Source organism: Amblyomma mixtum, chromosome 4 (genome assembly GCF_055824585.1).
Source record: "Amblyomma mixtum isolate Tamu chromosome 4, ASM5582458v1, whole genome shotgun sequence".
Classification (NCBI taxonomy): domain Eukaryota; kingdom Metazoa; phylum Arthropoda; class Arachnida; order Ixodida; family Ixodidae; genus Amblyomma; species Amblyomma mixtum.
In genome coordinates, this window is record NC_143015.1 from 89,727,128 (window position 1) to 89,753,548 (window position 26,421).

Sequence of the window (26,421 nt, forward strand, 5' to 3'; positions counted from 1 at the left end):
GCCGCCAAGCGTCGTCGATACGAAGCGCACGAGACGATGTCAAGCAACAGCGCCCACTTCAGACGCGGGAAGTCTGCCATCGGCGATGCCCAGAGGAGGTTGAGAATCAAAGGAGACTATAACACAAGCATTGAGCCGACCGACAACGACCCGACCGCTAGACTGCCGAAGAACACGCAGTGAAGGCAGAAAACATGCGTAAAGTTAGGCGCCGTCGTGTGCAAGGACAACTATATTCTGGTGGGGTCGGTGCCCACATCGCGAAACACTTCATTGATGAGGGATATGGTTAATCTTGCAGCGTTTGCGATGAACTGCAGTTTACGTAGGACCTCATGCGTGTACAACACTGCGAGGTACTGTCAATGCGCCATTGTTTTAATAGTGAACTCTGTCGTGAGCGTTATAAACAATGCCCTCTCAATCCATGGTCAAACAGCATATTGCTTTTTGGAACACTTCTCAAGACTGAATGGAGCACGAAGGGCGTAGCTTTGCTAACGAATAGAGTTAAAATCATGTAGCTAATAGCTGAATCGAATATGAATCGAATGTTTATAAGAACATTCTATTCGATTTGTGGCGCGAGCAAATACAGTGAAGCTCTAGCGGCGCACTGACACATGACGCTATAAACCATGCAGATATAGCTATAGCTGTCAAAAGGCCAGCCCCGACCTCCACTGCAGGAATGGTAGAGAGCCACGGTATAATTTTAGTGAGCTTATGACTGCCACGTGACACGTATAAGAAAATTCACTTTTATTACAGATGCTAACTACAGCGAGTGAACTGGCACCATATGACTAGATGAGAAAAGGCGAGCCCTAACCCATGGCCTCAGAGATCTCATTGCGCGAGAATGCCCTAAACCCGACTGAATCTTGGAGGCAGCGCGTGTGAGAAATATGAACGCTGCCGCAAGAATGCACCATGTAGCGGCGGTCAAACTTGTGTCCGGTAAGGCTGATTTCATATGCTGTGCAGTGTATAAGTGGTCGCTGTCTTTGGAATAGTGGTCGATAAAAAGTACGGCGTTTGGTCTCGCAAATTATTAAAAAATTATTCGAATACTTGAAAAGATCTTCAAATAGTGCCTATTTATTTAAAATATTTAAAATTTCGTTCCTGCAGGAATCTCACTGGAGGTTATTCGAATCACTTAAAAAAAATTTTACTATTGGCGGCAACCTAGATAAAAGGGAACCACTGTACTGGCGAAACAAATTTTGGAAGCACAGACATTTTTTTTACATTCACGTAATGTACTCAGAAAGACCCATGTTATCCCTGTCAGCCAGGTGCCGAATGTACCATTCTTCAGGGGTGTTGAACTAGAATGGTCAAAAATAAGAAAGGGACCGTTTTCGTTGACTACACCTCCATTTACCAAACAAGTATTTCGGGGGCCTAACATTCAGGTCAGATATTTTTCGTGCTGCTACGTTGAGGCGGAAATATTTTGCACAGGAAATAAAAAAAAAACTTTACGGCAATGTACTGGAGAGTAGTTGGAAGAAAAAAAATTAGAAGACTGTATCAATAGAGGGGAATCTCAACCGACCTGAAAGATGCCGCTGACACGTAAGCGCTATAGCAGGCAGAGGAAATTGGACTAGTCCAGATTTTCGCTAGTGGCGTCACTGCCTCAAGCTCATGATTCCTCTGCCAGTTGGTGCACTTATCCTATCAAGGCACCCTACTTCACGCCACATGCGGTTTGACTGCACAAGTGAGGAGCTTTGGGAAAGAAAGCGCCAACGCCAATGTTGTTTTAAGCTCTCCGAACACAAAGCCTTATTCCTGCGTTTGTCTTCCCTAACGCCAGAATGCGACGAGTTGCAGTTTGCAAAACTTTCTGCACTCTTGTTAAAAGCAGCTGGTACATTGAGATAGCTTGTGCTTCTGCGTCTGGCGTTCTACTCATATCAATGCTAAATATTTGAAAGGGTATTAAAATTTCACTGAAGTGCACCACTGCTAAGTATGCACAAACTCTGTACTTGCCCTCATTTGCTGAAACAATACTTATGAATGTCCCGTGCAGACTTAGTTTTTGTTCATACTGTTCTGTGGCCTATTTTATATTTACTTGGAAATTTCAATGCAAAACTGTAGCATTTATGAAGCGCCGCAAATATCACATAATTAGCCTAACTGGATTCTTTTTCCAGCGCTCCTAATGATGCTATTTGCGAAAAGTCGAGAGCCGGTAAAATCACCACACTTACCCTACTATGCGCGGTACGAACAGAAAGAAACCTGCGCCAAGCTCGATGGCCACAAAAACAGGGCTGTGCGCCGTGATAGATGGCAATCTGTGCTCTCAATACCGATTGCCTATTTTGTGGCGCATGAGCGGATGCACTTTCTATTCTTTCTTGACTGCTCACCTGTGTCCCATAAAAATTTTTTGTTTCCGTCACAGCTGCCTTGCTTTTGGTCTTTTTTGTTTGTAATTTTAATCTAATGCTCTTTATATACCTCTGGCCTGTTTCTTCTATTGCACCAGTTTTTCTTCCACCTTTCGCTTTTATCCTCTCAGCACTTGCGAAAGCTTAGTTGATTGGATGTTTTCCCACTGCTGTCGTTTTTGTACGGAAACCACTGCACCGGAATCGGGTCAAACACTGCTTGTATATTTATGGAAAGAATTGCCAGCAGATTTTGAAGAACTTTACGCGAGAATGAAAAAAAAACGGCAGTCGATTTGCACTCTTAAGCCAGATACGAATACGTGCGCTAGCGTTGTGCTTTCAAATATGTATTTAAAAGTTTCGAAACATATAAACTGCTAGCGCAGGTACGCAGGTGCCACGGCCCCAAAAGGCCGATGCGAAGTGGAACACACGCGATTCGTTCGGCGCTTGAACGAGCTTCTCTCAAGCGCCTAGGGTTGCCTGACGCGGGCCGCCCGCTAAGAACCTGCGGAGTCTTGCTGGGGCCAACTATGCACTGCTCGGCCAGCCTCGCTTAGTGGTCCTTCCCTTTTTATCGCGATAGCGCTAAGGAGCCCTTGTCGCAGAAAAGACGGAGCAGTCGTCGGCGTCACTTGCCATGAGGGAGAGCACGAGACAGAAAAAATGCCCAGGCTTAGCTTGGTTAAGCCAAGAATGCGTTGCATATTGCGCGGTCTTTTTGCGCGAGGTATTGCATGGCGAAACTCCATTTTCTCAGCAGTTTTTCCTCCGTGACGTATGGATGGATGGATGGATGGATGGATGGATGGATAGGAGCGCCCCCTTTGAAACGGGGCGGTGGCAACCGCCACCATGATCAGCCGTCCTTTCTGTTTTTCTTGTTTTTTTTGTTTTCTTTTTCTTTTTTTCTTTTTTTTCGTGTTTTGGTGACGTCACGTCAACACCTGACGTGACGTCACCAAAAAACGTGACGTCACGTCACGTGGTTTGGTGGCTGCCCGGCCGCGCCCAAGGGCTGAACTGAGTGATTGCAATATGCTACGCATAAAAAACAACTTTATATGTCAGCATATCAAATGGCGGGTGTACTGGGTCGATAAGCCCCTCCTGGTGGCCGGCAGTTGTAGTCTGTCGGTGACCTTTAGCGCGCTCGTCGTCGCCCTGGACTGAACGCCGAGGTCCGAACTGCCTAGAAAAGCCTCCCGCTTTTCAGGAGAGGGAGTTGTAACTAGATCTACCGGCGGCGGATCTTCTGAGCAGGCCCAGATTATGTGATCCAAAGTGGCAGGGTCACAGCGCAATTGACAGAATGGATTTACCAGATCGGTGAATATGTTAGAGTATGTCCCCGGGTTCGGCTATGAGCCAGTCAGCAGCGGTCGCCCCGTGGTAGCCTGTTCTATGTTGAGCGAATCGTGCTGAGGAGGCAGGCCCAATTGTAGCTCGCTTTATATTCCGTTATGACCTGATACGAGCCCAGTGCACTACTTCTGGGCACTGCCTTGTTAGAAGGCTCCTCACCTGCTCGGCTAACAAGAAAAAATTCCCAGAGAAGCGATATAGGTGGGCTACCAGCGCAGGTGGGCCATCTAGGTCATGTGGCCTTGTGGCGCCATGATAAGGTTCTCTCAGGAGCGCGAGCGAATTGCCCATCGTGGTGGGTGGCAGTTAACTTAATGATTAGTCAGTAGGGTTACTTTCGAAGATCAACCTGAATCACATTAGGCACACCGGTGGTGGTGGTGGTGAAAAAATTTATTAGGAAGAGACAAGAGATATGTTTGGATCAGCCCGTAAGGGACCGATCCTTACAAGCACTAGGTGGAGATCCCTAGTTTGGGACTCCAGTGGTGGCGGCCGCCGCCTGGGCGCGCCCGACTAAGACTTGTTGGGCCTGTAAGCCGGGGCAGCCGAGCAGGGTCGCCTCCCAGTCCTCCCGGATTGGGTTGGGAATGGGGGAATAGCAGAGTCGGAGGGGCAGGCCCACACCATAAGATACGTGTTAGAAGACACCGCTCTACAGTGGCAGCAACTGTCATCGCAGGGCAGTGGTACATCGCCTAACCACTGCACCACTGCACCAGGAGTAGTATGAGGACTCCCAGGCATCAATGAAGGTAAATAGATGATGATTAATTCCGTATATATGGACATTAAGCCATGAATGTTATCGTGCCGTATACTTAAAAGTGACCACCCAACTTTTTTGTGCCCTTTTTCGGCAACTCACCTATTTGTTCGCTTCTTTTCCTGCACTTCTACCATTTTGAATCTCTCATATTTCTGTGTTTGTCTCATCCAGGCCAGCTTTGAGAGCTGTCGCGTGATCTCGAAACCCGGTCCCTTGCCCTCACTCTCATGTGTGTTGCTAGGGCGGACGATCATACCTCCTCGCTCGTTACGTGCATTATAATCACTTAATGGAATCTTTTGATCCTGCTGTGGCTAAAGTAATGCGGTACATAAAAATACTGGGTGTTTCACGTAATATTTTATACAGTTTTTAAAAATAGTCTTTTTGACTTGGAAGAGTGCTTTTTTCGCATAGAATTTTCAGAAGTGGAGTATATCAGAATACAGCTAAGACGTGCTAACTAGCACGATGGTTAAGAAAAACATTGAAAATTTAACTTTACAACTATTACTATTAGGCTCCTTGAGTACTGAGACGTGCAGCCCACCTAAAGCAGTATCCATATCATTTTTTACAATTTCGGAAATGGCTATAACCGCGGCGCTGCGGCCGAACAGATTTTAGCTACATCGCGCTAAAATACATGCGCTTTCGAGAACCTTGCGGGAAAAGAAACCTCCTCAGTGCACGTAACTCGTCGAAACAGCCAAAATGGGTTGAGGCACAGCGCGGAGGGTAACCCCGTTTTCGAAATTCTCAAAATTCTTACGGATATTACTTGCGATTGGCTAGATGCATTTCAGTAATTAAGGAGCGTAAGGGTAACAGCCAAAATCTTAGTTATTCAGTATTAGTTAACCAACCTGCTTATTAGCACTCCGTAACTGTATTCTGATGTACTATACCGCTGACATGCTATGGCGAAAAAAGCGCTGTTCTAACTCAAAAGCCTATATTCAACACTCCTGTAAGGTCTGAGGTGAAACACTCTGCATAGGTGAACTAAACCTTAAGCAGCGACATTCGGTCTCATTGTGAAAAGTAGGTGTAAGCATGAAAAACATTGCAGGAAAAGCGTACACCGTTCCAAAACGACCAATAGATGGCTGTAGCTACACTCGAGTAATTAGGAGCCATCAGGAGCGTTTCTGATGTTCAAGTACCGTAGTTTTGGCTGCGTTTCTTCGGCGGCGAAAGGCAAAAGGGGTGCGTGTGCTATGCGATGCCAGTGGGAATTAAAGATCCCCGCGTGGTCTAAATTATTCGCCACAAATTGGTTTAGAAAACATGAAAGACGCAGCAACCCTCCCACTTCTCTGTGGACACTCTATCCAAGCCGTGAGTGTAAAAAAGGAAGATGAGAGTTAACGAAAGAAGTATGCTGTAGTAGAGTAGTGTGCCGTAGTAGTATGCCGTAGAAGTATGCCGTAATAGAGATCCGTATAATTTCGAGCACCTGAATACCTTAAAAGGGCATCGATATCGTAAAACCCACCGGCGCCCTTTGCATATGATCAAAACGGGGCCGCCGCAGCCGAGTTTGAACCCAACTACTGAGCGCCCAAACCACTCGGCTACCGTGAAGAGTATTTTATTTGTGATGTCCTTCATAACGAACCCGGCTTGTCTCTCTTCTTTCGCTATCACCTTCCCGTTTCTCTAATGGTGCCGTTGAGGTGTTCACCGATAAGTCATAAAGTTATCGCGCTATTCATTTCCTAAAAAATCGACCCCATCTGGCACCGTAGAAGTTACCACGAGAAGTGAGCGCGTTACTTTATCTTTCCTCTCTCCAGGAACTTAGTTCTTCCGCCGCCTGTTCTGGGTTTAATGGCAGAATCGAGTACCGCGAACTCCAGTTGCTTACCGTCGAATAGCGCCTGCTTGCGCCATCTACTCTTCTTCGGTACATGTTCCGATATCCTCTCACGGCGCGGTTGAGGTATCGCCAAAGAAGCGAGATAGTTACATACTGCATCCATCTTTTTCTCAAAATCAACTTTTCGAGTACTCGTGAGAAGGAATAATAAACAACACGAGCACACAAAAAGTAGTCAGCGAGAACTGAATAACATTAGGGGCAGAGAAGTCAGAAGCGTTAGAACGCTCCGGTACATCCACCTTATAGTTGTCCGTAGTTAGGACGGCTACGCAGGCGGTGGCTCCTCCTCCTCTACCCCCTTCGCTCTCCTCCTCCGCAAATGATTATCCCTCTAGGCGCCTGACCCAAGCAGCAACTCAACGCGGTGGCTAGATGATTACGGCGTTGGACTATTGAGCTCCAGTACGCGAGTTCAAACACTGCCGCTCCATCGAGAACTGAGACAGTTCCTGCGCCATTTTCTTTCCTCAAAAACAACTCATTTTTTGATTACGGTAAGAATATTTTGATCACTCATGTCACTCTTTGTTGATGTTTTTCGCTCGCGTTCATTTTGAAAAGGCCCGCAACACGGATGAAACTTGAAGTGTGTATTTATAAGCGTAAAAAATTGTTTTCCATTCGATGTCTTTATAATACTTAGATTTCCTCATGCTTTAAGTATACGAACTTAGCCTGTTTTTAGAATGCTTGTTATTGCTATTGCCACCCTTAATGCAAGCTAACAAGTGCATTAGCCAGTAAGCTTCTCGAATGCCACGCTAACACATAAAAACAGTCGACCGACACATCACGGCAATAAGTCGATGCAATTGGCTGTAAGTGTCAAATGATGTGCTATTCCTGCTTGGTTTTGGAATTGTACCAGTCTGCAGACTTTCAGCACACATATTGCCGCAGAGCTTTGTGATGTTTACTTGCGTATGCTCAAGGACGCCGGCGCGTGGCTTTATTACTTTGTCTGTAACGCCAGATGCGACTAGAATTAGCTGGATTTACCGCACTCACGCGGAAGCCATTCTACGCTGTTTGACACTGATCTTGTTACATTGTATGCTGTATCTCGAAAGTTCGTTGGCAGCTTAAAGTTCAGCATGGCCGAGGGCGGAGCATATTCTGTTCGTCGACCGCCGAGCATGCTCGTTGCTATAAGCCCCACCAAATCATTCAGTTTTTTGTGAGCAAAAGCACGAAAAAAGTTTCTTTTGGAAGCTGGTCTTTGGAAGCCGGATTCTTTTGGACTGCCGGTCTGGCGGCGCCTATATTTGACGTCTGGCAGCTGTACTGAAACGTCAACAGGCCATGCTTAGGAAGCTAGAAAATGACACCCAGTCTTCGACATTAGTTTTCCAGCTACACCGGGAGCCGCCGATTTTCCACGGACTAACATAATTTAGGTGAAAAGGATCGTCTCAGCCAGTTTACTCGTGTGGCAGACTTCAACATGCCAGACGGCCAAAACAAACTCCGGTATTTGTACTTCACCCTAGATGGCCATGCCCGTACCTGGTATGAGAATAATGAGACCATCTGGCGAAAACAGGACGAGTTTATAAAAAAAAACTACTGAAAAAAATCCCTAACATCGTCTGCAGGAAAGAGCAGGGCGAAACTAAAATTTAGGTCCAGGGAAAGGAAACACAAGCACAGCGCCGTGCGTGTTTTTGTTTTCCTGGCCCTTAGTTTCATTTGAGCTCATTTCAAATATTTTTTACTGCGGGAAGAAGATAGGCAAGACAGCACGGCTAGCCTATGCAACCACGCATTGGTTGAGGTCACCCGCGGCTTTCCTGATATGTTGAACCTTACAAGGGGGGATGCACACGAAGTGGCTACCATGCCTTCTAACATCGCGACTCAAATGATCTGATGCACCTCTTCGAATGTTGCGGAAATCATAGCGGCAAGAAAAGTTGCGCTAGTCTGAATAATGACTTAAAAGCCAGTATTAATGTCCCCTCTTCTATCTGCATGCTGTGTGTGTGAGTTTCTGTGCTACGAGAATGTGTACCCAAGGATAAGTGTAAGAAGACGCATTTTACGTACTCTTTTGTAAGGAATCCAGCAAGAATTTAAACTGGCTGGGATAGCAAAATATTCCAGTGAGATTATTCCATGGAAAGTAAGAGCGATTAGTTCTTAAGAGCACTGACAAGTCGCGGATCGCTTGCAGCGAGAGCTTTTAGTACTGGCTGGAATCGTTTTCTTATCGGTTTAAAAAACACCGATACTACACCTCGACAATACACAAGGGACATCCGCTAGTGCGTATGTCCCCAGTTATCAGTGTGTAGTATTTGCATGTAGCGTGTATATTGTAGATGTCTATTCGGAGTGGCACTGTTTTTTAAACCTCTAAAAAAATGATTCCAGGAAGCAATCACCATCTAGGCCAAATTAATGTTTTAACGAAGCTTTCAGTAGTACACTCGAAACTTTCTCATGATACGATGGAGCCCTTGATTGATAGGAAAGAGCGTAACAAGTGTCTTGGCAGCCAGACGACAGACACAGTTCATGGCGGCGCAGTGGTAATAACCATCACCACCATCATCATCGTCAGCCTAACTATACCCACTGCGGGACAGAGGACTCTTTCCGTTTTTCCAATGACCCTGGTTTGTGCCAGCTACAGCCACTTTGTTCCTACAAATCTACCATTCCCAGCCGAGCGCCTGACCTTTTCTACCACCTTCTACTCTTGCCTTCTCTTAGAGTAGTCCGCGGCTTTTACCCGCCATCCTTTATCTTGCCTTTGTATTAAATGCCCTGCACGCTCATTTTGCCTTCTTCATAACGACTAAGATGTCATTATCTTGCGTTTCTTCTCTTACCTACCAAGCCTTCCTCTTGTCTGCTAATCTTCCACCTAAGAGTTTCTCTCCGTAGCTCGCTGCGTTGCCTTGAGGGTAAATTCAGCCTTTTCTGTTAGTCTGCACGTTTCTGGCCTATAGCTAATTCCAACAAAATGCAGCCATTACATGCTGTTGGGGTTATGAGTACTGTTAAACTGCCATTTTTGATCTGAGCGAATCCGGTGATTGAACGCCACGCCATTCTTATTCCTATTGTTAATTTACTCTTAACAAAACAGGTTGCGGGGCTAGTTGCTTATGCATTGTTTTTTAAAAGTAATCCAGCGCTACATTTAAAAGACAAGGACATAGAAAGTACTTTACAGGACGGGCGCTGTACTCCAACTCCAGATACACGGCTACTACCTGCCCTAAGTCGAGATTTTCGAGTCGAGAACAGCATCAACGTTTAGCTGCCTATCGTAAGCGGCTCTTTTCTTACGAGACTTGAACATCACTTTAGTTTTCAGGATATTTATTTTTCGACCCACCTCTCTTCTTTATTTGTTTACGTCACTGATAATGCTTTGCAATTCATCCCCTGAGTCACTTAGCGAGGCAATTTTGTGAGGGAATCTCAGATTTCTGAGGTATTTTCCATTAACTATTATCCCCGACTGTCCCCAGTCATATCTGATTATGTTCTGTAAACATGCAATAACAATACTTCAGAGCTCGAATATCCCTGCCAGACACCCTTCCTGATTAGAGTTTTATTTCTTTGGTCTTTAGAGAGTTATGGTGGCTGTGCAGCCGCTACAGATTTGTTGCAGTACTTCTATTTATTCCTTTTCTGCGCCCAGCGTCCCTCATAGCCTGAGTGGCTTTGGGACGTTAAACTCCAATAAACCAAAATCTTTTCTGCTCCCAGTAGGGGTGTGCGAATATTCGAAATATTCGAAATTTTCGAATATAATTCGAATATTAGATTTTTGCATTTCGTACTCGATTCGAAATCTAAGTATTCGTGTTGTTTCGATTATTCGATCCCATGCGAATATTCGTATTTAGCCGAATATTTTATTGTGAGCACCGGCGTACATTTTGGTGCGCAAGTCCAATCGACATAGACATAACAACATGGCGACGTCCAGAGCCATGCGTAATGTTGGGACATGCCGTAGCTGACTGTGCTTGTGAGCTTCTTTGTGGCTATACCTGCGAAGCTGATATACTCAAAGCTGTGCACGAAGTACCTCGCAATATCTGTCACTTCAGTGCCAAGTGAGAGGGAATTACCTGTCTCTGGAGAAGTCGTTTCAGCTAGAAGGGAACGACTCCTGCCTGACCTTGTGGAGCAGCTGATTTTCCTTCACAACAAACTTTAATGCTCATCCCAGCAACGCACTTTTGCGCTGATGGCATGCTAGATTCAATCAGTGCTGTGTACTAGCCATTTTCTCAGAAAATTCCACTCTTCTAAGAATAATGTTCTAGACTTCGGTACTTTCTGTGCAGCCACACACAACTTTTGTGTTCATTTACTTATTGATAGTTGAGCTGTGATGTTCTTGGATGCTCAAATAAATATTTTGAAGTGGTTAAATGCGTGTTTCCTTCACTATTCGATATTCGATTCGATATTCGGAACTAAGTATTCGTATTCGATTCGTATTCGAAAAATTTGATATTCGCACACCCCTAGCTCCCAGATTTCACGATGCGTGCATGACTGCGCAGAATGGTTTGCCGCAATATATGAAGGCTGTGCATAGTTTTCATATTCTGCGCATTTGAATATGGTCTATTGTCATATCACCTTTACGAAAGTGTAGCGTAGGGGTGGCCTAGTTGCTGGAGCAACCACGTGGCATGCAGGAGGTGTGGGGTTCGGTGATGCAATACCGACTACCCACCGGTGATACAGTAGGTACAAGCTTTCCCCTGCATGGTGCTCGTCTTCTTTAGGATGAAATGCTTGGGAAATGGGTATTCACCCCACCTTGAGTAGAAGAAAAAATCTTGTACCATGGCGTTCTTTGGCCCTAGCTGCCTTTGCGCCATAAAAATTCATCATTATCAACCTTTACGAAAGCGTGGCTGGCCTTTAGGGAGATTGAATTCTATAGTTGTTCTAATTCTATTAGCGGTAACGTTAGTAAGTACCTTGCCGGCAAAGGAAAGCAAACTGACTGGGCTTTAATGATCCTATTTCTTGACGTCACCTTTTTAAAGAATTAGAGGATGTCAGCTTTCTTCCAAGGTTCCGGTACTCTGGACGTTGCGAAGCACTGCCCCTTTTTCTAGGACAGTCTTGTCAGTGTCCTTCACCCTATCGGTACTTACCTGACCCTCATCAGGAGCGTTCCGCCTTTGCATTGCTTCTAAGACTTCTTTATTCCGCTTTCGTGAGCGCCGGCATGTTCAAATCATCTGCACTCCTCGCTCTGTCATTATTGTCCTGACTGCTTCGGCTACATTAAAAATCGTTATAAAAATCATCCACCACCATAAACACCTTATTATTGCTGCTAATAGCATGGTCCGTTTTGTCTATCATTGTATACATTCCGTTTTTGCTGTCGCCTAGTTTCCCTTTGACCGCTTTTTATGCGAACTCCGTTCTTTATAGCAAGCTAGATTGTTTGCATATTATTCTTATTTATTTCTGTTATCTTGAGCTTATTTATTAACGTTGACAGATAAGCCAGTGTCGTTCAATAGGTGTTATTAGAAACTTTCATATTTTGGCGTTTCTTAATCGCAATTTTCGTCTCCAGAGGGAGATTACCGCTATCCTCTTAGGCATTCTACCAGTTACTTTTGTTGCGCACTTTGCAGTGTTATCTGTGTGATTATTATTCTTTGCAAGAGCAGTAAGGTGCTCGTCCTCGTCTTATGCGGAAATTCTGTATTCATTCTACAGCAAGATTACGATTCCCTCTACTTTTCCCTCTCCCCACTAACGCAGTGATGGGCTTCTTCTTTACTAGTTGATTTCCATTGCCTGTTCATGTCTGAGCTAATTCGAGACTTAACCAACCTATCCACACACCTCACCCTGTCGTTCACATGCGCACCGCGCAAAACTACAGGATAAGCGCAGTATAAGTAGTCTACTTCATTTTATTATGGCCCCTCGGGAATTTCTCGTCACTTCCATATATTTTGTAGGCAGACAAAGGTACTCATGACCCGTAAACTATTTCGTTCTGCAAATTCTACTAGTAACTCTCCTTTGCTGTTCCTACACTCCAAACCTGGTAACCCTTAGTCTAAGTCCGCGCGTTCAAAAACTTGTGCACCTTCATTTTTGACAGTGACAACGTTCCGTATACCGCAAGTTATGCTACAAACCTAAACATTGCCGTCAGCTGCGAGTGATTTACAGGTTAAGCTGCAACCTTGTTTACTTAGCGTCCGCGACGGCTTGCATGCTGATAGATACACAACCCTCTATCCCCCCCGACAACTTCTCCATCCCCGGGGTTCCGGCAACCTCAGTTGCTATTCTTGACTGCCGTTCCACGAGCTGCGCACGCCCTGAAGAGCCAATTATGTTCGGTTCGGAGACGACACGTCACCTACTCCCCTTTCTTGCTTCGCTGCACATCGTGCTACTGCCGGCACTGGAAGCTCGAGACGGTTCTAGGAACCAAGCGTGCAAAGTTCTGAGGAAACGGAAGATTCCCAGCTTCAGTACTGGCGTATGCGTCAACGACTCTGCCCAAGAGCAGCGCCCATGAAACCTGCCGCTCCTCTTTGGCCGCCCTTCCGGTCGTCCATGAGTGAAATATTGCTGACAGGAGGTAATAGAGTCGCAAATATCTGAATTAAGTCGCAACTGAAGAGAACAGGGAAACTACACACGGCATCCGTCTGCCTAACGATAGTTTGTGAACTTTTTTTGTGAACACTTTGTGAACACGTTTGTGAACATTATGCATTAATGGTTACTTCACTGAGATGAGAGGAATTCTGCACATATCTTTTTACTTTATATTCTGCGGCGACGGTGCATATTTTAGTGCGCTAGCACTTAAAGTAGACCTTTGCTGCATTTAGCCGCTATGTGTTTGTCTGAAGCCTCGTCAAATATGTGTTAGCAGATGTTTACCAGGGAAACCGATGACTTTTAAACATAGGGCTTTTCAGGTAGGTAAAAATAACCTTTTGTGTCATAGTGATACCAGTGGTGGCGGACACTAAAACACGGGCGAATTAAGTTAAGTAGTAAATTTATTAACTAAAGTTTAATAGTTAAATGTTAGCGATTGGCTCCTGATTGCAATTTGAGATTTGTATCCAGCCGTTAGTAATAGCAAAAGCTCTTTTAAAAATTTCAAAAACGCAATTACCATCACCGCTGTCGCTCCACTAATTTTGCTTAGATCGTGCCAAAATACATGCGCATTCGAAAAGCGTGCATAAACCCTTCCAGTATACGCTACTAGTCGAAATCATGTAATTTTGTTGAGCTACAGCCGGTTTTCAAAATTATCAAATCTGATATTTTTATTATAACGATAGGCTACAAACCGGCATTTGCAATTGGGTTTCTATCGGAAATAGTTAAAAGGTTAACCATTAAAGTTAAATTTTGTGTCCAGTGGCCGTACTTTAGGTATAGCACAAACTGTCGGAACACTCACCCTTAGAGCACACAATACAGAACCTTAAAACACTCGCACACATGCCATTCCAGTGAAGTTTCTGAGAAATTCATTGTCCGTAGCGGATGGGGCATTGGTCAAAACACGTTTTCTTTATCTGATAAGTGTATCCTTTGATTGTAGGAAGGACATAAGTCAGACGGACAGGAATTCGGAGCCACGAATGTGGATGGTGGTCTAGTTTTCCGGGAGGAGCTATACTTAATAGGCAGGGGGATATCGGTCTTCGAGTGCGGAGTAAAGCAAGGCCCTGACGAATATGTCGGTGGAGTGAACCCTAAGTTTACCTAAACGGCGTGTTTGTCGTCTTTACTAGAGGTTTGTGTAGGTCTGTCGAAAGGCGTGATGAGTGGTGGAGGAATTAACCGAGGCAGTGTTGTAGGCTGCATGCTGTGCCTTTGTGCCCTTATTTGCTGGTGCACACAATAGAAATGCCATGGGGCATCGCGTCCAACCCACCCAAATACTCACCCGAGTGTTACAGGACTGGTGGAAATAATAATAAAAGTAAGCGATCTCCAAAAGAGCAAATAGAAACACCATTATACTAAGTAAAAAAGTAAGTGAGAGTGCGAAAACAACTTGGAAAATAAATTAAAAATAAATAGAACTCTGATGACTAAGCACACGGAATATCATGTTTTCTGTTCTGAATTATTAATTTAACCATGCATTTCATCTTCTAGGTAGACAACAGAGTTCGGGCGGGATCTCATAAAGTCCCGAGGAAGGTATTTTGAGTTCACAGATAAGATATGACTCTGGCACTCCTCTGTCATGATGCAAGCGGAAATTCGGCAGAAGAATGGTTATTTTCAGGCTTAGAATTCACGAGCTGTAATGTTAGCATGTTAGTAAGAGATTTAGCTTGTGCACGGTGAACCATACTCTAAAGCGCGTCTATGTTAAGTCGATATATAGAAGCTGACGCGCCGAACAGTCAAGAATGTGCACCATGTTCGAGTTCTCACAATTAAAGTTTCTGTTGGCTGTGATAAAAAATTCGGTGGCTGTGCTAAAGGCGGTGGTTGATGACTTCATATGGGCGCTTACCTGACGAGTCTTATTGCAGGGTGCTAATTTTGATCGAAGGTAAAATGTCGCGAATGTTTCTGTTTCGTCGGTACACGACCCGCATTGGCTCTGGAAAAGAAGATTTGCAGCGCTCACTTTGCGGGAGTATGTTATAGTATTTTTTTAAAACGTTCGAATTTGAGCTGCTAATATGTTCCAGTTGGAGCTTCTAGTTCAAAAGCGCAACTGGAAGCCAGTGATTTCCACATTGCTCTGTTCAACCGCAGAGGTGCGAAATAAAGAGGTTCTTGAAAAAAAAAAACTAATTATCTGCTTAATCTAATTGTTGTCATCATTCCCACCATCTATGCTGTTGAGATATAATACAATACCTTCACTGAACGCACCTATGCCATTGTCTCCAGGATGAAAGCCCAATGAATAACTTATATAAGATCGAATAAAACGTTATTTAGTGGGCACACTGAACACTCCGGTTTCGTGTCACCTCTTCAGACCTTCACTGTTCCTGTGGTTATGGGTCATGCATGGTCTTCTGTGGTCCACGTCGAGCTGGCGCGAGTCAAACAACCATTCTTATAGGCTCCAGGTGCTTCCAAATACATGATCAAAGCCAAATTACTTCTAACTGGTTCAAATCACTAACTAGTTGCATACAACTGGGTCCAATTGGAATGTCTAGTTGCTCCAGTTGCGTATTTGGAACTAATTGGACAGCACAATTGGAATTTTGGGTGTCAGTGCTCCAGGCATCTCATTTGATTAGAGAAACACAGGTGGGAATTTTGCAAGTCGTCCCAATTTTGCTTTGCCTGGGTGTTCACTACAATCATCGCGGTCATTCTGCTCGCAACCTACCCAGATTTGAAATGATTTTTTGACGCGAAAAATGATGGTAAGGCAAAATATCTAGAAAACAAACATTGCTGGAGAGGAGAAAGTCATTATTAGTTTGATGACCAAATTCGCGCCAGAACTTTGGAACATCGCAGGCGAGCCCGGTCACGTAAGGCGGCGTCGCGAGAAACGATGCGTATTTGGACTATTTCTATCCAAGAGACTGAAAAACGCGTCACATGGCGACAACCTTTTCCTCCTCGTTTCATCTCTGTGTTGTCACAGCGGTTTACAATTTGTGCCCCAAAATAACAGAATGCTGCTTCCTCTGAAAGTTGCGCTGCCCGACGACTTCAGAACGACGACGCGGTTCTTATTGCGAATTATTGATCGGGGGAGGCCACAGTACACGCTGCTAACAACAGTCCGTAATTATAACCAGGATAATCATTTCGGAAATAGTTTATAAGTCCGTTACTCAAAATAGCACACTGCAGTGTTTTTTTGTATTGCTGGCAGAGAAAAAAATAATTGCACTTGCAGACTTTCTCAACATTTGCACAGTACTTGTCCCTGTAATATGTAAACGGCCACCTCCCTGGCTCCGTACTGACTGCTACTGCAAAAAGACATGCTTATCTATTCAATATATTGCCACCAGGGGGCCCAGGTAGCATCAGAAGACAAAGAGGTGAGGGTTGGCTCACGCGCCCGGAGAGCTGGTTCTGGAAACGCTTCTGGCGAACGGTGTCTCCTTCCTTGGTTCCGTGACAATATAAGGTGTAGGTGTGTATGTTTCTGTCTGAATTATGCATCCATTAAAAATTGACATTTTAGCAAAAGATTGCTGTCAAACACAAATGCTAATGCATAAGATAAATTATGACGCTTCCAAGTATTTGGAAACGGTAAAATCACTTGCGATTAAAGCAGTTCTGCATTTCACAGAAAAATAAAAATGAAACAACAGTGATGTATTGTGGTCGTATTTTTCAGGCCAGTACTAAAGCCAGAATAGAAATAGCATGGTGTGGGTGGAAAAGGGCTTAGACGCGCATAACTCGGCTAAAGTGTGCGGCTTTGGGCTGCACAGTGACAACGGGCCATCAAATTGTCCTTTATTATTTATTCCTGAGCTCTTATTGCAGCTGCACAAGCCAAAATGCAACGTTGAAAACAAGTATGGGAAGTTCTGTCGAAGGCCATGTCATTGTTGCCATGAACAAAATAAGCTGGAATATGCTCTGTGGAACTCCAAAGCACTCTAAAATGTTGTTCTGAAGGCAAAACAAAGCAACTGTGGCAGCTGGCCATCAGGTTGTGCTTTAGCATTCCTTCCTCAACTCAAATTGCAGGTGCACAAGCCGGAATGCAGCGTCGAAAATAAATATGGGAAGTTCTACTGGAGGACATGTTGTTGTTGCAATGTACAAAACAAGCTGGCATATACTCTGTACAACTCCAAAGCATTCACAGATGTCCCTGTGAATGGAAAACTAAGTGGATGCCTTTGTATTGCATAAAAGTCTATGCATGCCATTCTCATTAATATAAGCAGAATGAGATGTGGGAGTCAGCAAACTGGATTACACGTAGAGGAAATACAAGAATCAATTTCGAGGGTTTACATGGCAGTGGCTGCTGGCTTAGGTTGAGAAAGAATACTAGGTATAGTCAGGGAAACAGGACATGATGTCTATTTTATCAGGTTATCTCGAGCAGAGTCCAACGTTCTGGGGCCTTGGACACAACCTTCCTCACAAAGGAAAGCGCTGAAAGCGCCCTTGAGATTCTTAAGGGACTCGGGGTTGTATTCCCGTCTATAATCTTTAAGTTTTCAGTGCGCGCCCTCTGTCCCCGTGACATAGTGGTCGCTGAACATTTAGAAAACTCATTTTATTGCCGCCCTTTTTCCTTTTTTCCCCTTTGTTCCCCTGCCCAAGTGTAGGGTAGCCAACTGGGCATCGCCTGGTTAAGCTCTCTGCCTTTCCGTCCTTTTCTCTCTCTCTCTCTCTCTATCTCGAGCAAACGCCAACCTTTCAACAGAATTTGTAATTTGCATTTCCAGTATGACAGCTATGATGCCGCAGAATAAAATGAAATTAAAAATGAACCGTTTAAGTATGTGGCAGGCATAGGTATATGGATACGTTCTCTGATACAATTTTAATGCAATGTCTACGAGGTGTCTTCTCTCATGAGTAAAATGTAGAATGACTGACTGTGAGCTAGCAAGAAAAATTTATCATTGCTAACTACTAACTGATGCTCATATCATTTAACGCATGTTGAATTTTAGAGTTTTTTTAGTTGCCGACTTTGAATATCTTCAGCACAACATACCTATTTACTGGGAGTCTGGTTTTCAAACAAAGAAATTACTGACGCATGGATAGGCATCAGAAATTTAGAAAAGACCAATTTTAAGCTAGACCAAAGAATGCCAAAGAAAAATAGAAAACGGTGATTGCTTTGTTTTTACTGGCATCACTTTGCTGCATCTTCAAGTTGACAGCTTTTATTTTTAAAATGAACCAACAGCCCTGGTAATGCTGTCCTGAATGTGTTGTCACGTGGAGATGACTACAGTCTAGAGTTCAGGAAGACAAACGAAACAAAACAAAAGTTTTCATTTCGGCCGGCTTGCGCCCGCAGAGAACTGAATGAGTCGGTGGCGGCGTAGCAACAAGCGTGCTCGGCGGTCGTCGAACCGAATGCCCGCCGCTCTCGACCGTGCTGAATTTAAAGTTCAGAGCGAACTTTCCATATAAACTCTGCAAAATTACTAGAACATTCTGTAACAGCGTAGTAACGGTCCTCCTCGATGCGATCAATCCAGATAAATCTGGTCGCATCTTGCAACCCAATCAAAGTTATTGGGTTGCAAGTGGCGCGCCGGCAGCTAAGAAGAATGAGCAAACACTACAAAGACTCGTGGCATTGCTCTCCTCCGAAAGAAGCATCGACCCGATGCTTTAAAACATAACGCGTCTAGAAAGAAGAAAAGCGGATTGACAAAAATAAACACAAAGTGTGGAAACACAGCGTCCTTTAGCGCGCATAATAGGGCTTTAGACGGACCACAACTTCTGGTCGCGCGTGGCGTCGCTGGGATGGAGTCATTTCGTCATTGAAGACTTCAAAGTCCACTTCACCTAGCCGACGAAGAACCATGCTCGGACCGAAATAGCGGCGCAAAAGTTTTTCACTCAAACTGCGGCAGGAAATGGGCGTTCAAACCCAGACTCGGATTCCTAGCTTGCATTCCGCGTTGCGTCTTCGTAGGTTGTAGCGTCTTGCATTGGTCCGCTGCTGGTCTTTGATCCGCAATCGGGCAAGTCTTCGAGCTTCTTCGCGTTGAAGGAATGCGGCGACATCGACGTTACCTTTGGTAACGTTCGGCGGCAAGACGTCTATCACGGTCCTGGGATCCCTGCCATGGACGAGCCTAAAAGGCGTCATCTGGCTGGTCTCCTGCACTGTAGTGTTGTAGGAAAAGAGGATGTAAGGCAGGATGATGTCCTAGGCCTTGCATTCGGCATCGACATACATGACCAGCATATCGGCGACACTTTTGTTCAGGCTATCGGTCAGTCAGTCGGTCTGCGGGAGGTATGCGGTTGTCCTCCGGTGGCTGGTTTGGCTGTAGCGCAGGATGGCGTGCGTCAGTTCCACCATGAATTCTCTCTCTCTGTCCGGGATGAGCCCACCGGGGGCGCCCTGTCAAAGAAGAATGCACTCTACGAAAAATTTGGCAAATTCTCCTGCTGTTTCTTTCGGTAGGCCTTTTACCTCGGCGCATCGGCCGGCGTCAGTGTCGTGCTGATGGTGATGATGATCGGATAGTCGCGACCTGTGGGGCAAGCGGGCATTTCCAATGCACACACTGCTGCTTTTATAAGGCAAACCACTGCGGACGGCTCTCCCAAAAGTCCGATTCGTCTGAGAGAGCTGGAGGCGCGTTTACGCCGCAAATAACCCGCATGTTTCGAACTTTTGTTGACTGTGGAACTCATCTGCATCTCGCTAGCAAACGAATACGCTCGAAACACTGCACGTGCTGCCGCACGTGCGTGTCAATTTATTAAAGTATCACTGATGGTTCGTCTGGCCCCTGCGAGGAGCCGACGCAGCACCAATGCATACATCGTGTTTGTCTCTCGTCGAGTGCACCATCCGTGTTCTGGAACCTGCTCTTATCGCTTTAGCTAACCGCCACCAAGAGAGCGCGCTGTGTATGGCGGTGAAATTGCGGAGCGAAGCACAGGTAATTAATTACCTTGCCTGCACCTTATGATCTAATCAGATAATGAGCCACGACAGTCACCAGCTAGCGAACGTCTCCTCTGTCCTAGTTATATTGTGACGAAGGGAATGGGTTTATTTACAGGATGAACGGGGATATGGGAGCAAACAGTGAAACGGTGAACGGCCAACGTCGCGCCAGTCCCAGTCTCGAGTACGCGCCCCTTCGTCGTCCTCTTCTCTTCCGCTGCGCCCTTCGTCTTCCTTCTTCACTTGTTCGACAGCGCGGCCCGGCGTAAGTTGCGTAGCGACCCGGCATTAATTCCCTAACACTTCTTCCCGGGCAGACGAAGCTCGGCCCCGAGTGAGTTAAGACCTAGGATGGCAGCGCTTCAGTCGAGCGATGTGAGCGACCTCTACTTTCGTGAGCGGTGATTCGCCGAGGTTACTTTCGCGATAACATAGGTGACTTCACTCAGCCGGCTGATGACGACAAAGGGCCCGGTGTACTTCCAAAGGAATTTCTGGTACAGGCCCCGACGACCTAATGGTGTCCAAAGCCAAACGAGAACTCCGGGTGCGTAAGTCACTGCCATATGCGCATCGTCATACCGAGCCTTGGCGCGGCCTTGAGCTGTGATGGTTCGCAGACGAGCAAGGCGACGGGCTTCCTCAGCGCGGCAGAGGTGTTGCGAGAGGGTGATGTCCTCATGTCCGGAGAATGGCAGAATAGTGTCCAAGAAGGTACGCGGGAGGCGTGCATAGAGCAGGAAGAAAGGGGAGAATCCCGTGACCTCGTGTTTCACTGTGTTTTAGGCTTGCGTAACTGTTTTAGGCCCCCTTCTTTTCCTAATTTATATTAATGACCTGCCAAATAACATGTCATCGAACATACGCCTGTTTGCCGACGATTGTGTGATTTACCGCTCCATAAATAACCAATCAGATGTTGCCGTCCTACAGAACGACCTCGTTAAAGTGCAAGAGTGATGCGATACCTGGCTCATGAAACTAAATGTCAATAAAACCTTTTTAGTCTCTTTTCACCGCCGACGTAACTACTCACCTCCCAACTACCTCCTTTACGGTTGTCCCATAACTCAAACCGGCAATATTAAGTACCTAGGTGTCCATATCTCCAGTGACCTACCCTGGCACAGTCATGTTACTAATATAGCTAACTCAGCCAATCGCGTCCTTGGCTACTTACGGCGTAACTTTTCCTTAGCACCCCCTTCCGTCAAACTAATTGCCTATATATCACTTGTCCGACCTAAACTAGAGTACGCCAGTTCTATATTCGATCCTCACCAAACCAACCTGTCGAATTTACTGGAATCTATTCAAAATCGCGCTTCGCGATTTATTCTTTCAGAGTACTCATATCGCGCTAGAGTAACTGGACTAAAATCTCGACTTGAACTTCGTACCCTAGCATTCCGTCGTCAAATAGCTCGCCTTCCTTTTTATCATACATTTTTTCATAGCTTGCCACCGAACAACGCACTCATCCGCCCAGCCCATCGTTTATCCCGTCACAGCCATCTCAAAGCAGTCTAGCCCCAGCGCGCCCATACCACAACGTTCCAAAAATCATTTTCCCTCCGTACTGCCCTGGACTGGAACGACCTTCCCGGCCATATCGCTTCCCTTGAAGATCTTGAACAATTCAAGACTGCCATCGGAAATCATTTTTTTTGTCATAACTGCCGTACTCCCCGCCCACCCCTCATGTAATACCCCTTAAATGGGGCCTTTGATGACTTAATAAATGAAATGAAATGAAATTAAATCGCAGCACGGTGTCCCAATTCTTGTGGTCTGATGCTACGTACATGGACATTATGTTGATCAGAGTCTGGTTGACGCACTCTGTCAACCCATTCTTCTGGGGATGGTAGGGCATAGAATGGTGTATTCGGAGCCGCACAGCCGGAGTAGTGCTTCTACAACGTCGGCAGTGAAATGCCGGCCGCGGTCACTGATCACTACACGAGGCGCACCGTGACGAAGAACGACGTGGGAAAGCAAAAATTCTTACACGTCTGCTGCTTTGGCGGAAACAAGTGCAGCAGTTTCCACATAGCGGGTCAAGTAGTCCACAGCTACGATAATCCAGCGGTGGCCTGCAGACGACTTCGGAAACGGGCCGACCAAGTCAATTCTGATTTTCTCAAAAGGTAAGCTCGGTGGCCTTACCGGTTGCAGAAGACCGGCCGGTGGTATGTTGCACCGCTTAAGCCGTTGGCAGGGAGTACAGCTTGCTACGTATTGCTGTGTCGTTGTGTACATTCTTGGCCATTAAAACGTTGTCGGGTTCGAGCAAGGGTGCGAGCAAACCGAAGGTGACCGGAGGTGATGTCATCATGCATGCGCATGTAATACGGCACCGCGAAGAGAAGCCGGGGCAACAAGCAGCAGACGGGCGCCGTCAGCTGAGTAGTTCTTTTTGTAAAGTAGGCCGTCCCGGATAACGAAGGGTGTAGTAGTTACAGCCATGTGAGCCTTGGCAAAGAGCGCACTCAAAGCTGGATCTTGGCGTTGTGCTTGTTGGAACGTGACATGATCTCGAAATGTCTCGGTCAAAGAGGCTAGGCAGTCATCCAGTTCATCCTCACCGACTGCCGTTGAAGGAAGAGGGAAACGCGATAAACAGTCAGCGTCAGCGTGGCGGCGGCCGCTCTTATAGGACACAGAAAAGTCGTATTCTTGAAGACGTAAGGCCCATCGAGCTAACCGACCTGAAGGGTCGCGTAAGCCAACGCGCCAACATAGGGAGCGATGGTCGCTGATCACGTTGAAGTGGCGTCCATAGAGGTACGGTCGAAACTTGGCGACAGCGAAAACGATGGCGAGACATTCCATTCCTCTGACGGTATAATTGCGTTCGGCTTTCGTTAAAGCGCGCCTGGCGTAGGCAACAACGTGTTGGGCGTCATTCTGAAGCTGGACGAGCATCGCGCCGACGCCCACGCCGCTAGCGTCGATGTGGACCTCCGTAGGAGCCGCGGGATCGAAATGACGCAAAACAGGGCCAGAAGTTAGCACGAACTTCAGTTGTTGGAATGATGACGCACATTCTTGAGACCACACAAACTGAGCGTCTTTGTGCAGGAGGCAAGTCAACGGATGGGCAATTTGGGCAAGACCTTGGATAAATCGACGAAAATACGAGCACAGGCCCAAAAAGCCCCTTAAATGCTTTACATTTTGAGGTTCCGGAAAGTCACGCACAGGAGAAATCTTTTGCGGGTCCGGCCGAATCCCGTTCTGGTCGACGAGGAATCCCAGCACCATGGTTTGTCGCTCGCCGAAGTGACACTTTTTAGAATTTAAAATTAGTCCAGCTTGTTGAATACAGTCTAGCACGAGTCCAAGACGTTCGTAATGCTCACGAAATGTCGTTCCATAAAGGATGACGTCGTCCAGGTAACACATGCATACCTCCCACTTTAGGCCACGCAAGATTGTGTCCATAAATCTTTTGAACGTCGCTGGGGCATTACACAATCCAAAGGGCATCATATTGAATTCGTAGAGTCCATCAGGAGTCACAAATGCTGTCATTTCCCGGTACGCCGGATGCATCGGTATCTGCCAATAGCCAGATCGCAATTCCGCCGACGAGAAATAGGATGCGGATTGTAGGCAGTCCACGGCATCATCGATGCGCGGCAGAGGGTAGACGTCCTTCTTTGTGATGGCATTTAGACGCCGATAATCAAGACAAAACCTCCATGAGTTGTCTTTTTTCCGCACCAAGATGACAGGGGCAGCCCAAGGGCTTGCTGACTCCTGGCTAACACCTTTCTCCAGCATGTCTCGGACTTGCTCGTTGATTATCCGCCGCTCCGCTGGGGACACACGATATGGCTTCTGCCTGATAGGGGCTGCGTCATCGGTGTTTATCTGACGGTGCATACGCGATACCGGCGGAGCAGGCAAATCAGCTTTGTGAGCATAATCGAACACGGATGCGTAGTGAGTCAGGACTTCATGTAAGGCACGCTGCTCGGGCGTAGAGAGAGATTTGTTGATCATGCGGTTAATATCGGCATGATAGTCGGATTCTGCCCTCTGATGCGGGACAGGAGACACGGACCGAATATTTAGGGTTTCATAGTCGCCAAACGTCGCCAACTTGAGGCCGGAAGGTATACAAACGGGCTCCGACGAAATGTTCACCGTCCACACGTGGGCGCAGCAATCGACGGCCTCAACAATCGCACGGGGCACAAGGAGACTTTTCTTGACGGCGTTGTTATGGTTGCGTTCAACGAGCAAACGACGGATGCCTGATCGGTCGGCGGAGCAGCGTACGTGCACAAACATTGCCGCCTCAGCTGGTAACAGTACATCTTTGGCGACACACAATACGCCGTGAACAGGGGCGGCTGAATCTTCAACTAAAGCAGACAAAATATTCCGCCGAAGGATAATTTCTCCAGCGGCACAGTCGAGCGTCGCTCCACACTCACGGAGAAAGTGAATACCGAGAATAACGTCATGCGTGGTTCGTTCCAAAACCTTGTATTCGACCCTAAACGTTTCTCCAGCGATCTCGACCGGCACACAGCAGAGTCCTAAAGGTCGCAAATGTTCGCCCCCAACTCCGCGAAAACTGGCGCTGCGCTCCAAAGCAAACATAACCGTTGGGCCCAACCAATTTTTAAAACACATACTCATTACAGGCACTGTGGCACCGGTGTTCACAAAAGCGAGAGCATTTACACCATTTACAGTAACTGGCACTTTGTTTTTCAACATCACAGCAGGCGGAGGAATTGGCGAAGCTGAACGTTCTGCGACCTCACCCCCATCGGCCGCTCCCGCTGGTTTCCCGGCGGGGGCGAAGAAGAGCGCTGGCGTGGAGATGGAGACCGGCCCCGTCGCTGCGGTGGTGGAGTGAAGCTACGGTCAGAAGCGGGAGAGTCACTCCGGAAGGCGCCAGGGCGAAGTGGCGTGGGAGGAGGTTGAACCCAAACAGCATTTCCCCGGACACCGGTCGACTCATTCCACACAGTGTTCTCCCGGAAACTGGCTGGTTGATTCCACGCAGTGTTGTCCCGGAAATTGGTCGAAGATCGGGTCCAGGATCGTGGAGGCTGTGGTCGCCGGCGTTGGCAAAACCTCGCGATGTGTGCGCGGCGGCCACAATGATAGCAAGTCGGCGACTCACGAAAACCGTAGGTATCGACGGGAGCGGGCGGTGCTCGGGAGTCGGAGGCAGCTGCAGAACGCACGTTGGGTGTACGGGGTACGGGTGTACACAGGGTGTATGGGGGCTCGGAGACACGATCATAACTGTAGGAGTTTCGCTTATGGTCAGGAGGCCATGTCCACGAAGCTTGGGGATCGGAAGGCGGTGGTTGGACTGCTCATTCGTGATAGACAGGTGGTGGTGGTGCGCCGACGCCTTGCAACTGCTTGCTCAACTCGTCGGCGACAACCCTGCGGACGAGCGTGGCAAGATCGCCATGGGTAGAATAGTCGAGGCTAGCAACAGTGGTAACATTAGCAAGGCGCCCAAACTTCGGTGCAATTCGCCGCATTTTCAATGCCTCGAACGTGCGGCGATGCTGAAGAACGTCAGACGTGCTGGTGAGGGTGTCCTTGGTGATCAGAAAATTATACACGTCTTCAGCAATTCCTTTCAAAATGTGGCCAACCTTGTCCTCCTCGGATATGCTTCTGTTCACACTTCGACAGAGCCGCAAGACTTCCTCGATGTAGGTTATACAGGTTTCTCCAGGCAACTGTGCTCGTTGAGATAGGGTGTTCTCTTCCTTGCGTTTCTTTGTAAGGGAGTCGCCGAAGCACTTTGCGATCTCCTCCACGAACTTAGCCCAGGTGGAGAAGGATTCTTCGTGGTTTTCGAACCACAGTAGTGCGGTACCGGTGAGATAAAAAACCACGTTGATGAGCTGCATGGTTGGGTCCCAGCGGTTGTACTTGCTGACCCGTTGGTAGTGTTTGAGCCAATCTTCAACGTCCTCGTCCACGCCGCCGGAAAACGTTCTAGGCTCGCGCTGAGGAGGCCAGGAATTGGTCGATGCTTGGTGTTCACGGCCTGCGTTCGAAACAGTACCAGCCGTACCCGAAGAAGGACCGCGTCCGTCTTGGCTCGCCATGTCGGGTTGGTCAGGGGATAGCCCAGCCAAGCTTAGTAGAACGTTAAGTTGGGCGAGTTGGTATAGGTTCATGGTTGAAAAACAGCGCACAAAAGACTAGACACAAGAGTAAAGGAGACGACAGGACAAGCGCTGAACTCACAACTAAGGCTTTATTGCGAAAAACCTGGGTATATAAGGAAGGTATAATCATGAAAACAAAATTGAACAAATAAAACTATGACAGTGATAAAACTAGCGTGCGCCCGAAGCCCACAATCTGCCAAGAA

General features: G+C 46.7%; 1 protein-coding gene across 1 annotated transcript in view; it reads left to right on the plus strand.

The window, feature by feature from the left end:
- Positions 1-24,930, plus strand: part of LOC149347363 (uncharacterized) — a 37,824-nt gene extending 12,894 nt beyond the window's left edge. Inside the window, exons 2-3 of the mRNA XM_089541565.1 lie at positions 20,672-20,765; positions 24,797-24,930. Coding sequence (XP_089397691.1) covers positions 20,672-20,765; positions 24,797-24,930 — 228 coding nt within the window. The remainder of the gene's footprint in view (positions 1-20,671; positions 20,766-24,796) is intronic.
- The last annotated feature ends 1,491 nt before the right edge of the window (positions 24,931-26,421 follow it).